The 14,223-nt window shown below is 49.6% G+C and overlaps 1 protein-coding gene across 2 annotated transcripts in view; it reads right to left on the reverse strand.

Annotated features, from left to right (window-relative positions):
• LOC307096988 (kalirin-like) overlaps positions 1-14,223 on the reverse strand; it is a gene marked incomplete at its 3' end in the record, with an annotated part of 122,212 nt that overhangs the window by 19,411 nt on the left and 88,578 nt on the right. For both annotated transcript variants that reach the window (XM_079766808.1, XM_079766807.1), the window contains exons 19-24: positions 10,944-10,971; positions 10,275-10,446; positions 8,073-8,194; positions 7,311-7,442; positions 5,169-5,333; positions 3,466-3,544 (exon numbers count right to left, since the gene is read on the reverse strand). In XM_079766808.1, coding sequence (XP_079622934.1) covers positions 3,466-3,544; positions 5,169-5,333; positions 7,311-7,442; positions 8,073-8,194; positions 10,275-10,446; positions 10,944-10,971 — 698 coding nt within the window. The remainder of the gene's footprint in view (positions 1-3,465; positions 3,545-5,168; positions 5,334-7,310; positions 7,443-8,072; positions 8,195-10,274; positions 10,447-10,943; positions 10,972-14,223) is intronic.

Here is a 14,223-nt window from a genome sequence, read left to right on the forward strand (position 1 = left end):
TAGGGATAGAGGAAAAGTTTCAGGTTGTTGGAGATGTGATTTTTGAAAAACCACAGATTGCTTTTGTTACAGGACTCCAGCGCAGGAGGAATAGGAAAACTGAGACAGGAAAGTTAAAACAAGGCCAAACAGTGTGGGCTATTTGCAGCCAGTTTGTAACTAACAAGCCCTTATCTTCCCCCAGCCAAGGACACAGAGCAAATGGTTAAAAGACCTCTCTAAGAAGAGAATGCAGAAAGGGAGGGGGAAAGGAGAAAGGAAAAAAAAGGGGCAGGTGTACTCCCTAAGCAGAGAAGCCAGCAGTCTCAAGGCTTGGCAAGGTAAAGCTGCCAGGTCCTTCTCATGAATTCTGAGAAGGCCACAACAAAGTAAAAAGGGACCTTGAGAATCAATCTGCACCAAAACAGTCAGCAGAGGAATTTGAAACCTATAGACAGGACGGTCTATAACACCTCGGACTCCCACCCAACTTGCTCTTCATATTAGCTGAGAGCCCTTCTGTGCTTCATAAGCCAGATGTATAGGTGTGCTTGCTTTGCTTTTTCAATAAAGGTGCCTGCTTTAATTGCTTTACTAAATTGGCTTTTCACAACGCAGTCAAGGTCTCTGGTATAAATTCATGTATATAAGAAGACAAGGATGGAGGTTGGAGACAGACCCCTCCCACGTACTCAGGGGGCTGTCCAGTACCACCTCTCTGGTGTCCTTGAGAGGTGTCTCTAACATTTTGAACAGATCAGAAAATTGATCTGCCCTTTGAGAAATATCAAAACATCCATCTCTTCTAGGTAAATCATGCCTTAGCCCAAGGCCATCAGCAGCTAATTTATGTCTGGGGAGGAATTAACTGGGCAGCCAGGTGATGGAACCCGTTTGACCTGCTCATAATTAGGGTCATAGCTAGCTTCACAAACTTCAATATCACAGAGCAAACTAGATTTCAATCATGACTGCAGCTTATTTTTGACAAAAGTTGCGAAACAACAGAAGCTAGCAATCAAGCACAGGCTTAGAGTCAGGGAGCCTGGGGTTTGAATCATGGCTCTATGTTACTAGTGCGGGACCTTGAGGAAGTTACTTACTACCCCGCCCCGCCCCCCCACCCCCAGCCCCCGGGACTGAGTTTCCATTTACTGGAAGTTTACTCAAACACTGTCCCAGTGTTCTAAGGATCAGATTGTACAACTTTTGTATAATATCTGCATAGTATCTTGCCAGAAGCCAATTCCAGCATGTCATAATTGCACGAGTTTCATCAAAAGGTTGATGGAACTTGGGGACTCAACAAGGGCTGAGTCACATATGTTATCACCTGTTGGAATGGCTGAGGGCATTTCCCCCAAACCTGAAAGGGATGATTGTTTGCTGCCAGACAGCTCAGGGCATCTTAATCTACATGTTATTGCCTCCTACTGGCCAAACACCTGAACAGTCATAGGCTATTCCCCATTCTGACAATGCTTCTGTACCCTACCCTTTGAAGTATATTATCTCCACCTTGCCTTAGGACAAATTGTGTTAACAAAAAGGAAGGGTCCTGAGACAAAGAGAACTTTAGCTTCTTTAGCTGAAGCTCCTCTGACCCCAATGCCTTTCAAAATTACCTTTCATCTCTGGACTCCTACTTAATCTACGCACAGCCTTTCTCCAGATTGCTGAACCCTTCTTAATCTTTTGCACTCGGATGTCGAGTGTGACTCGATACGGTTAGCATTAGAATAAAGGAATCGAGGAAAAAGCAAGCGAGTGCAAAGGGTTAATGCTGGATCAAGAACCCCGGCAGTATCTGGAACACTGTAGATACCCAATAAGCATCATCATCACCATCATCATCATCAACACACAAATTTCCATCGGCCTTTTGTCAGAGAAGATAGAAATGTGGGGCTAAAGTTGCTTTTTGGTGAAAGGTGCTATAATGAAAGGCACTGGTTTACATTGTGACCACTGCCTAAAACATGGGATTTTCAAACATTTTGGCTGTTTCCACAACCTCTGTCAAATCACCCCACTTAGGACATTTTATGCTTCATTGAGATTCGTCAATCAGAGTTGGCAGTGATGCTGATGGCCCATTGTCAGTGGGTGCTCGTTTATTTATACATCCGGGGTGGTGGGTGCCTTCCAAGATCCACCACCCACATTTTCTCACTTAGAACACCTGGGGACCAATGCATGCACAAGGGAAACACCCCATTTTCATTCCTTTCCACCAACTATTTTGTGAGACAGGTGATCTGTTGTTTTCATTATTGTGTAAGAAGTCATACTTTATCCTTTTTGTTTTTGAAGATACACTTTTCTAACACACACACACACACACACACACACACACACACACATATATATATATATATATATATATAGAGAGAGAGAGAGAGAGAGAGAGAGAGAGAGAGAGAATGCATATGTGTGCAGAGAGAGAAAGAGGTGTGTGTGTGTGTGTGTGTGTGTGTGTGAGTGTGTGTGTGTAGGGTGATTGGACTAGAAATGTCCACAAAACAATGGGTTTGATACATGGTCATCCATAGAGACCTGAACCCAACAATTAGTATAATTAGTATAATTCTTCTCAAGAACACATGGAACTTTTAACAAAAATTGACCACATACTACTCATAAAGCAAGTCTCAACAAAAATCAAAGAAACATATCATACAGACCCAATTCTTCAACCACAATGCAATAAGTTACAACCAGTAACAAAAAGATAATTTGTAAAAATCTCATACATTTATAAATTTTAAAACATTTCTATTAGAACTGGATCAAAGAAAAAAAAATCACAGGTGAAGGAAAAATCCTTAGGACTGAATGATAATGAAAATGCCATATATCAACTGAGGAGATGTAGCTAAAATTGTACTTTGAAAAAAATGTTGAGCCTTAAATTCTTATATTAGGAAAAAAAGAAAGGCTGAGAGCTGACGAGTGAAGCCTCCAACTTAAGAAGTTAGAAAAAGAACAAGAGAAAATATACATTGCTTGTCTCATTTTCGGTTCTTATAAGTGTATTTCTAGTAGCACATGATCTCACTCATCTAGGGGAAATGATGAACAACATAGACTAATGAACAAGAACAGACCCAGAGACAAGGAGGCATGGATCAGACTGTCGGGCCTCAGAGGGAGGGTAGGGGAGGGTGGGGGTAAAGGAGAGAGATCAACCAAAGGACTTGTGTGCAAGCATATGAGCCTAACCAGCGGTTAAGGACAACAGGGGGGTGGGGGCATGCGTGGGGAGGGGTGTGGGATGGGAATGGGGGGATAAGGACAAATATGTGACACCTTAATCAATAAAGAAATTTTAAAAAAAGAGAGAAAATATACATAAGTGTCCTAATATTTTCTATAGAGAGAATGCATTTAATAAAAAAAATAAAATAAACAACAAAAGCCGGTCATTATTCTGCTGGGATGTTGTTAAGAGCTCACGAATGAAGGAACAGAAAGCGGAGTCATTACCTGCCAATTTCATTCAGCTCAGTATAAGCTGAATCAAAATTTTCCTTCCAAGAAATGGTGGCACCATCAGCAGCAGCATCTTTGGAAGAGAGAGAATTCATTTATGAGATCGAGGACGTGACGAAGAATAACAAAAAGGCTAACAGAAAAGGTCCAGCATCACCCAAAGCAACTCTCAGGACTAAACACGGAGCCCAAGTTGGTGGGGAAATGCCAGGATTCCCTGACATGTTCTTTTTAAAAACCTCGTCCAAGGGGAATCTGACATGACGTCCAGACTCCCGCCGGGGAAACTCGGGGACAGTCAGGAATGGAACTTCTGGATATTTTACTAATAAATATTAGGCAGAAAAAATTAAAGGGGAGAGAGGAAATGGTGCCGAAGGCCTAGCAAAGCTGGTGGGGACTGGGGCGGTGGGGAGGACACAGCCGAGAGGGCCCGGGAGGAGTCACGGGGCCAGGAAAGGACGAAAGGGAAGGAACGTGCTCAAAACATCCTAAAACCTGCTCTCCCTCCCCCCCCCCCCCCCCCCGCTGTTCTCAGGCATCACTGAGCTCATCTCGTACATTGAATGACTTAGCTTAACCCCAAACACACGCCTGAGCAGAATCTTTGCAGCATTTGCTTATATGACGTGTTAATTCCCTGGCAATGATTCACATACGTGTGAGCATGACACGACTGTGTATCTGTGTTGTCTCTGGGGACCAAGGCTCGCAAGAAGCAAAACGTGAGCAGTGGTGGTCCCGGAGCACAGCCCCTCGGAGGCTGATGGTGCCTACACCCTGAAATCCGAGGGAAGAGACCCAGGCCAAGGTTTCCCAGTGGGTCTCAGGCCCACCGGAGCAAGGCCAGTGGGAGGGTGCTGAGCCAGTGGGGAGCATTTCCGGCTTCAGCTGGGGGCAGGGCTGTAGTCTGAGACCCCAGGAGGTTTCTGGAGCCACTCTTAGATTCCGGGATCCCCTTAACCTAGAGAGACACGGATTCATTGTCTATTCTTTTAAGTATAGAGACCTCCTCTCTCCACCCCAACACACCCAGCGCACTCCCCTGCACTGCCCCAAACCCCACTTCTCAAAAATTTCCTTAGGCTAACAAGCTTCCTCTTTCACAGCGTCCTTGGGACCAAGGCGGCTTGGTGAGATCGTGAACAGGTGGCCAAAATAAGAGGCTTGTTTGTAAAACACGCATGTAGCTGGTCATATGTGTATCTTGGTAATTATTCAGCACATCCACATAAAAATGTACCCACACGAGAAAAGGTGTTCTGGGAGGGTAGGGGGTGGGGAAATGATCAAATCCTCCCACCAGGTTGCTTTTCTCTCCCCGTTTTAAATCGGGGAGTGGGGGTGTCCCTCATGTGTGAGGCACACTGCGCTGGCCAGTTCCCAGGGGAGAGGAGGGTGTCCTGTCCTAGGAGAGGGGCAGATAGCATCCACGTGAAGCGTGACGTCTGCCTGCGCCCAGGGAGCCGCAGGGTAAACATGGGGGGCAGATCGAACGTTTGCTCCCAGACACTTGCAATCACACTTGATGGAAACACTCTTCACCAGGCCTCTGGACTGTGACTTGACTGAAGCCACTGAGCCAATCCAGGCCACCGCTGCACCGCGGCTGCCACCCCCACGGACAGACAGTGCCGGTGAGTGTGCGGGGCGCCTGGCCTCCACCCTCTGGGGCGCCGGGTGTGGCTGGGACTCACCGTATTCTGGAAGTCGCACGAACTCCGAGGGCTCGCTGGGAAGGCTGATCCCCCAGGGGTTACTGGCACTGACTCTAAACTGATAAGGGCTCCCGGGGCTGAGGTCTTCGATGACGAGGTACGTGTCCAAGGTCGAAGCTACCGACTGCTGCCAGGCCTGGGAACCTAGCGCGCAATTTCCGAGGAGAGAGAAAGAGGACAAGCCGGAGGGACATTGTTTCAGAGACCTTCAGCGAACAAAGAGAGGGAAATGGACACATTCCCTTCACAGGGCCGTGTGGTCAGTGTGTCTGGCTCTGAAAGCCGGGGGCACCTGTGGCGGATCTGGGTTCCATTTCCCAGTGATTGACTGTATCAGGAGGCGCGTGGAGGCAGCTGGCCTGCAGGTTCTGTTCATGTCAGCTGTGCACGTGAGAGTGAGGAGACACATAGGGCAGGCAGAAGTTATGGAGGCACGCGGGGCAGATTCTTCACGAGGCGTCAGAAAACATAAAGAGCAACAACGAGAAGAAAGGGTTTGGAAATTGAAACAAAATAGAAATGAGCACGGATTGAGCACCACTTGTTTGTGAAGAGTGTGGGAGGCATCTTCACCCAATTCTCTCACTTCCCTTGCTCACTTAAATCCACAGAAAATCCCCGAGGTCAGGGGCATCCATCTCACTTTACAGATGAAGAAACGGAGACTCGGAGAGGTTAGATGCTTTTCCCAAGACAACTGACTAATGCTGCGTAAAGACGAACTTTGTGAAACGTGCCTGTCAGCTCAGCATGGATTTGTGTAGAGCTGGGAGACACAAGAGTAAGCAGCCTGAGAAAGATGCAGAAATAAACAGCTTTAAACTGCATGGGCCCCGTTTAGCAGGAGAGAGAAGACTTAAAATCATAAGAGTGATGGAAAGTAGGGTAAAACGCATGATTTTGGTTCTGGGTGCAAGCATTACTTTCTTTTTTAAAAAAAATATATTTTTATTGATTTTTTACAGAGAGGAAAGGAGAGGGATAGAGAGTTAGAAACATTGATGAGAAACATCCATCAGCTGCCTCCTGCACACCCCCCACTGGGGATGTGCCCGCAACCAAGGTACATGCCCTTGACTGGAATCGAACCTGGGACCCTTCAGTCCCCAGGCTGACGCTCTATCCACTGAGCCAAACCAGCCAGGGCCATTACTTTCAATTATATCATTGTGGGACTCAGAGATGTGTTGTTAACAATCAGCTCCCTGGCAACTTATTTCAGCCAATTCTTCTTGGTAAGTAGGTGTCAGGCTCAGTTGTTAACAACTGCTGAAGAAATGTATAGCATGTAAATGCAACAAATTAAAAAACGGAACAATTTGTTAAAAAGTTACTATATATAATGACATATACAGGGTGTCCCAAAAAAGTATACACACTATAACAGCCGATAGCTCAGTTTTGAAACTGAAAAGTACTTCATAAACACTGACTTTATAATTATCCAAGGGTGTGTATACATTTTTTAGGGTCACCCTATATCAGGGGTGGGGAACATCGGGCCCACGGGCCGGGTAAGGCCCATAAAATCATTTGGTCTGGCCCTGCCAAGGCATTAGGGGTGAGTTAGTTAAACGTTTGACCTCATATAGCAGGCTAATGTTTCAGTTGATAATTTTGTATGGCCCGAGAATGACACTGTAAATATCAAATGGCTCTAGGCAGAAACAAGGTTCCCCACCCCTGCTGTGTAGTGATCTCTACATTTTGTCAGGGGAGCGGGTGGTAAAGCTCAGCTTCTGCTCCCCTCCTTGTGGCTCTGGGAGAAAGGTCACAGATCAGCAATCTGGAGACCGGGCTCTCACTCCAGCCTCCTGCTCCCTCACTCGCCTTAGGCCTTCGCCTCCCGGTGGGTGGAATGGGCGGGCTTGACTGGGCCCCTGGGCGCGCTAAGCGGGGAAGTGCACGTGAAGGCGCTCAGAAACCCGCCGTGAGTCACCATGTTGTGGAAAACCACGACTGGGTGTTTGAGATGCGAGAAGGCGCTGCAGTCTGGCGCTGAGGCCATGGTGCCGAGTTGGGGGACACAAGAAGGAGCCGCGGATGGAGGGCACGGAGACCAGTGGTGTACGGCTCCGAAGGCCCTCGTTACAAGGAGGAGAAGACAAACAGGTGGCCCACCTTCCTCTCTGTACTCCACGGTGTAGCCGGAGATGGTGCAGTTGCCCGTGCTGGCCGGGGGCAGCCAGCGCAGGATCACGGAGGTGCAGCTCCGCTCCTGGGCGATGGGGCGGTTGGGGGCCGCGGGAACGCCTGCGGGACAGAGACGGGGTCCAGGGCTATTTCTGCAGAACCGGGTCTTGTACACCAGGGTTGAATGCCGCCTAGGAAACGTTACTTAACTGGCACCTCACATTTTTCCTGGGATGGTCTCCACCTTTCCCCGGGTCCGAGGGCAGCCCGGGAGGTGCGCCTTGCTGTCAGAAATTCTCCCCTGGGCTAAATACTGCACGGGGAGATAAAGCTTGGGCGGGAGGTGTCGGGCAGGCCACGGACAGCAAAAACTCGTTCTCTTCCTGTTTGCTGGAAGTTTACTTTGGAATTTTCACAATGGACCCCCCTCCCCGACCCCACCCCAGTTTTCAGGGAGCCATCGTAATGCCCCTGGAAAATGCTTGACCCACACAAATTCAGAGGTGAAGAGTGGAATAGCGCTGCCGCGGGCTGGGGCGAGGAGGATGGGGCGTTATTTAACGGGTACAGCTTCCATTTGGCAAGATAAAACGAGTTCTGGAGTTTGGCTGCGCAACCGTGGGAATGGACTTCCCGCTACGGAACTGGACACGGAACGCTGGTCACGATGGTAAATGTTGTTATGCGCATCTTACGACCATAAACCCATTTTTAAAGTATAAAAGGCGTTTAATAAGAAGGAGTCCGCACCTTGCACCTTCACCGTGGCGGACGTGGAGGCGGTGCCGTGGTCGTTGGTTGCTATGCACGTGTAAATCCCGCTGTCCTGAGGCATCACGTTGCAGATCTTCAGGGTGATCTCTCCGGACTCACTAGGGAGACCAAAAGGATGCCTTCAAACGCCAATCAGGAGACAACTGACGGCCAAGGGTTGGCACCTGGTGTGCTGAGCGGACTCAGGCCCACCGTCGGGTCCAGTTCCGCTACACGCCCTCGGTGATCGCCTCACCTCCCTACATTCTCAGTTCCTTTCAGGGAAAAAAATTCTCGCCATACCTCTCTCTCAGGTTTGTTGTATGTGAGGGGTAGGGATAGAAAAAAGAGTAAAACGAGATAAGAATTAGGACATGGTTTGAAATCTATCAAGTCTTATACAAGCCCTGGTCCACCGTATGACTCATATATATATTTTTAAAAATATATTTTATTGATTTTTACAAAGAGGAAGGGAGAGGGAGAGTTAGAAACATCAATGAGAGAGAAACATCGATCAAAACCCCCACTGGGGATGTGCCCGCAACCAAGGTACATGCCCTTGACCGGAATTGAACCTGGGACCCTTGAGTCTGCAGATCGACTCTCTATCCACTGAGCCAAACCAGTTAGGGCTGTATGACTCATATTATTACCACCAGCAACTTTCTTCTAAAATATTTTCAGCCTCACGGATCCATAATGAATGGTACCCCCCAAAGTGGAAAGACTAAAGAATGAAAATGTTCCAGCATTTCAAATTCTACACGTGGGACCCTGAAAATAACTACGTGAATTAAACAGGGAGCCAATTCCTGCACTACATGGTAACTTCCCCCGTAGCCCACTCGGGAGGCCAGGCCGGCACCTGGGGACACTGCAGAAAGGGTCAGGTGCAGAAGTCCCCGTCAGCCCACTCTGCCTGGCTCTGACATACGTGACCATGGTTCTCATCACACTCGCTCACCCTGACCCCTGAGATGTCGGACCTGGCGGGGAGGCTCCGCTGGGAACACATTTCACACACACACACATGAAGTTAGCAGATGAAAGTATCCCCTCAGTCCTAGGAGTTTCTTCCACAAATGTTTCTTACACACGGAGGGCTCGTTTCTGCTTGCCCACTGTGAGCAGTAGTCCACAAGGAAGCTCATAATTAGTAGCAATAAATATGAACAGGAAGTTGGGGAGGCAGTCGACCAGGTTTTGTTAAACACCCTTTTTGCATAGAAGCATGCGGGGGCTGGATTTTCTGTTTTCTGTTGCACATTTTGGAGTGGGTCATTTTTTTTTTTCTTGTAAGAAAATGGTTCAAAAGTTAATGGAAGAATTCAATACGTTGCTGTTTCCCAGGATCCTGAGGGGCACAGAGAACACTGGGGTGTCTAGAGGTGAGGACCACCTTCCTACGGGTCTGCAGCCCTCCTCACTTCTCCTGGCACAGAGGCTCCTGGGAATCCGCAGGGAAAGAGGATTGAATAGGGTGAATGTCAGTCAGCGACTGCCAAGGCTCTTCGACAGTGTGGTTCAGCCTTGACCTGAGATTCAAGGTTCATGTTTTTCTTTCTTTGTTTAATGTGGGCCCAGAACGCAGTCTTTTGAACTGTCCTTTTTTTTAAAAAAATAAATATTTTTAAAAATAGGTTCTTACTGATTTTTCAGAGAGAGAGGAAGGGAGAGGGATAGAGAGATAGAGACGTGGATGAGAGAAAAACATCATTGCTCAGCTGCCTCCAGCCCGCCCCCTCCTGGGGATAGAGCCCACAACCTGGGCATGTGCCCTGATCGGGAATCAAACCAGTGACCTCTTGGTTCATGGATCGACGCTTAACCACGGAACCACACTGGCCGGGCTGAACTGTTCATTTTGATCCTAGGTCTGTCTGCCCAGTGCTGAGCAGTAGGTGAATATGTGCTGGTTGTGACCCAGGTGTTCCTCAGGCTGAGGCTGGGCCTGAAGCTCACAGCCCCGCGCCCACTGCCGCGGGAGCACACCGTTGTGAGAGTCCACCGCCGGGAGCCACCCGCGTGTCTGACTCAGCCTCCCTCCCCATCAAGGCCAAGTGCGTGCACTAGAATAGCCGCCAGGGCAGCCTGCTCTGGGAGAAACGAAGTCCCGGGAAGGGTAGCTGCACCCCAGACTTGGCCTCTGGGCAACGCACGAGCTCGCTGTGGTGCTGAGGGGGGCGGGCCGCTTACCAGGAGGAGACGCTGTATGTGGCCGAGCTGCTGTCAGTGTCCAGGATGTTCTGGTCGGGCCCCTTCCAGGTGATGGTGGGCTTCGGCCGCCCGCAGACTTTGCACTGCAGTGTCACCGTGTCCCCAAGCAAGCAGGTCACATCCACTAAGGGCACAAGGAATTCTGGGGCCACTGTAGTCAAATTGACATAAAGTCACATCATTCAGAACTGGGAGTAAGACAGCCACTTGACAACACATGACTCTCATTTCCCACCCATGTTGCAGAACCACTCAAATAACCTTCGGCTGAACACTGTGTCGAGTCACCCGTGCCCCACGAAAAGGTATTTTAAAGGCAGCAAGTGTCCATTGTGGGGAAATTAGGAAATACAGGTAAGCAAACAGGAGAAAAAGCTTCGTGATGTCGTGATGCGGGGGTAAGTACTGTGAACATCTGGTGTAGATGCGCTCAGGTTTCATAGCCACACACTTGGTCTTTCCAAACTTGAATCCCATTACCCACACTGCACCTGTGGTCTTCCCACCCCAACAGCTCCTCATAAACACGCTGCCCTGTCCAAGCACAGCGCGGCCTCACACTGTCTAAAGGCTCCATTTCTGTGCTGGGTTTGCGTGAATTATTGAGTCAACCCCCATGTTCTCAATTCTACCACTTTTTAAACTCACCTTCTTGGATGAAATTTGGATTTAAGATCTGAAAAACAAAAAGAAACAGACAACTGCTGAAGTCCTAAAGCAGTCTAAGAGAGCGGAGACTTTTACCCTATTGAGTAAAAAGAAGCACAAGTTGGGGGGAGCAAGCCCAGAGCCCCGCCTCCGTGGTTTGTGACCATGTCACCGTCACAGTGACGACCAAGGGCCCCTGGCTTACGCTCCTGTCAGCTCTGATCGGGCACATTCCTCCGGGGTCCCGGGCGCAGGCGGGGCTGTGGTGAGGGTGAGCGCTGCTCTTCTCCCTGCCACGTGCGTCAAAGCCCACTCTCCTGCCCACCCTGTTCGGCACCCGCTCATGTATTGTGAGGGCATCGATTCTTCCCAGCATCATGAATTTTCAAAAACAGGTCTGACATTTATCAAATTGGAAGGGTCAACGGCATGAACCACTAACCACGAACCTAGTGGTTTCCTTCCAAGCGTACCCTTCCCCCCAAGCCGGGAAACGTCTCCCCACGCAGCTGCATGCCCATCCCTCTTGCCCCCAGCATGGCCTCCTGCATCCCAGGCCTCCACAGGGCAACTCAAGAACCACTGACCTAATGGTTCGAGCCCTTTGGCTGCTGAGGTGACGGAACGGAGACTTGGGCCGACTGGGAGACTTGGCAGAGGGAGGCATCAAGGGAGCTCTTTGCACATACCACACTGACTGCCTCATGACACCAGGGGTCTTCTCAGAAAGAAACACCTTCTAGCCTAGCCATGTGGAAAAGTTACCCTTCCTAAGGGGGTGGAAGCCTCGGTTTTTCTCCCATCTTCCTATGGCCTCTAACCATGCAAGTCCAGGCCATAACGCCTGGCAGGGTGACCCAAACAGGGCCTGCGGAGTCAGAGGCTGGGCTCACCTCTTTTATTTAATGTGGTTTCATGCTAATTCCTTGAAATTTATTAGCATCAGTCTCATCTACTATAAAATGGGAATAAGTAATACTTAGCGCAAAGTATTATGAAAAATAATTTATGTCAAGTGCTTAGCACTATGCTTGACAAGAACAAGTCTTCAATGACTGTTTAAATGAAGATGATCTCACTCTGATCATCTCTCTTCTGCTAAGCAGCCTATTGTTACAGTGGCTTGGCTCTAATAATTTATCTTACAAACTTCTTTCCTTCACAACGAAGCCAGAAAGCTGATGTGCCTTACCAACAGCCCCCGGGGCGTTCACACTTCGCTCCCTCCCGGTCTTTACATAGGAGGGGAACATGGCTTCTGTGTGCTCCCCCGCTACACAGGCATCCGATGCCCTTTGGAACAGAGATGCGATTCCTCCTTCGGGTTCCCCTCTGCAGACCAGTTGCCCAGGATGCTACCCAGGTTTTCAGGAAGCAGGCTGCAGAGCAGGCCTGTGATGCCAAGTCCTGGGGCTGAGCGGCCCACGACTGGCCACTGCAGCGCCCTCTGCTGGTCTCGAGAGGCCACTCACACCACTGTCTGGCCTCCCTTTAATTGTTGGTTCTCCATCTTTGACCTGGACAGCTTGGAAAACACAAAAAGACCCATGCCTGGGCCTCACACCCAGAGATTCTGTTTTAATTAGTGTGGAGGGGATCCAGGCAGCGGGACTTCTGAAAGCTGCCTCAGGTGCATCAACATGCAGCCCGGTTTGAGAGCTCCGGAAAGTTCCCTCAATTCAAGGGGACTGATCTCAGAGAAAGCAACTTCCTGCCCCTGAGGCTCTTCTGGGATGGGGTTGGGGTAGGGGAGTGTGTGGGGATTTGGTAAAAGCTTCTGCCTTCCCCACATCTAAGAGACTCGGCTATGTGAGGAGACATGTAGGGGACTGCCCCTAACCATGGTGGGCAGCGCCCCATCATTTGTCGGGGGTGCTAAGGAGGCCATGCATTTACCGCCTGGCTTAGGTTGAGGCAAAGAGAACAACATCTGAACCAGCCATTTCACAGTCAAAGAACAAGAGACTAAGAATATTGTCTGACGTCCCCAGTGGGTTTCTCAGGCTGAGATAAAGGGCGGCTTTCCCCCCATTCAAATAACATCCCTGTCTCTTCTGGGCCGGCGTAAGGTTTCATGGACACGGAGGTGCTAGGACATAGGCCCTGACCTCAGGATTTGGAAAGTGTTGCCTGGATTTGGGTGATACTTTTCTTTCTCTTCTTACCCAGCCTTTCCAAATATTCTTCAGTCAGAATGTTTCACTTTTTAATAACCTTTCCTTAAAGGAGAAAAGGCGCAGCCAGAGCTATTGACTGTAGGTTCTACAAGGACAGGAACCACTCGTCATTCACCTTGTGCCTCAGGCCCCAGCGTGGGGTCTGCTGCCCACTGGGCATTGAATGCATGTTGGCTGGATGAGCATTTGATTTTTGTTCTCATTTCAGTTCTCCTGAGAATTGAGGACTGGTTCATAAATAGAATCTGTAAACAGGGCCAAACGGTCCATAAAATAATCACTTCTGGTCTATTGCAATTTGCCGAGAGCCTGTTTTCAAACACAGATGGCATGCAAACTTTTGGGGAAGTGATTAAAAAGCAATAAAACCGGTTGCCTCTGAGAGAGGAGGTATCTGGGCACGAGGGGGTGTGAACTCTGAGCGGATGGAACGCGAAGAGCCCAGACCCTAAGCCAGACAAGCCCTCCTGCCGTGGAAACATGCTTAAAGCAGCCGGGCCTCAGCTGCATCTGTGACGTGGGAACAACGAGGCCCACCTGGAATGGTGTTTGATGTGAGGGCTCGTTCATGGGTGAGGGTTTTTGTGAGCTGACCCTCGGTGTGGTGGTGGTGTCCGGCAGCGAGGAAAGCAGACCTGCTCGCTGCCTTCATGGGGAATCCACTGTGGAGTCTATGGAATGAAATGACATGGGTACAGTGGCCGGGTGGGGCCTGGCTGGTGTTAATGACCAGCCTTCCGCAGCGTGAAGCACGGCCCTCACCCTGTCCCACCCCCACGCCCCCAGAAGGACTCCGGGAAAAACAATGTGGGAATGTGGCCAACTTTGTTCAGTGGCCTGTCTTTCCCATCCCGATGGGAACCCACAAGGAGCAAGACAGTGAGTCCACGCAGGGGTCTCTGAGGAGAGAAAAGTTGCCAATAGGCTTTACTGCAGGTTCTCTGTCTACAAGGGCTGGCGGGAGGCCCCTGTCCTGGCTGTGCTGCGCGTGGCTGGCCCAGGCGTCGCTGGGAATGGTAACAATGGCACTGACTTGTGCAGCCTTCCGAAGTCCCAGTCTGCACAGAGGACTCGCCGCAGCCTCCTTCCTTTGCTCCCCTGGG

The sequence above is a fragment of the Cnephaeus nilssonii genome (genome assembly GCF_951640355.1).
Source record: "Cnephaeus nilssonii genome assembly, chromosome: 3".
In the NCBI taxonomy this organism is placed as follows: domain Eukaryota; kingdom Metazoa; phylum Chordata; class Mammalia; order Chiroptera; family Vespertilionidae; genus Cnephaeus; species Cnephaeus nilssonii.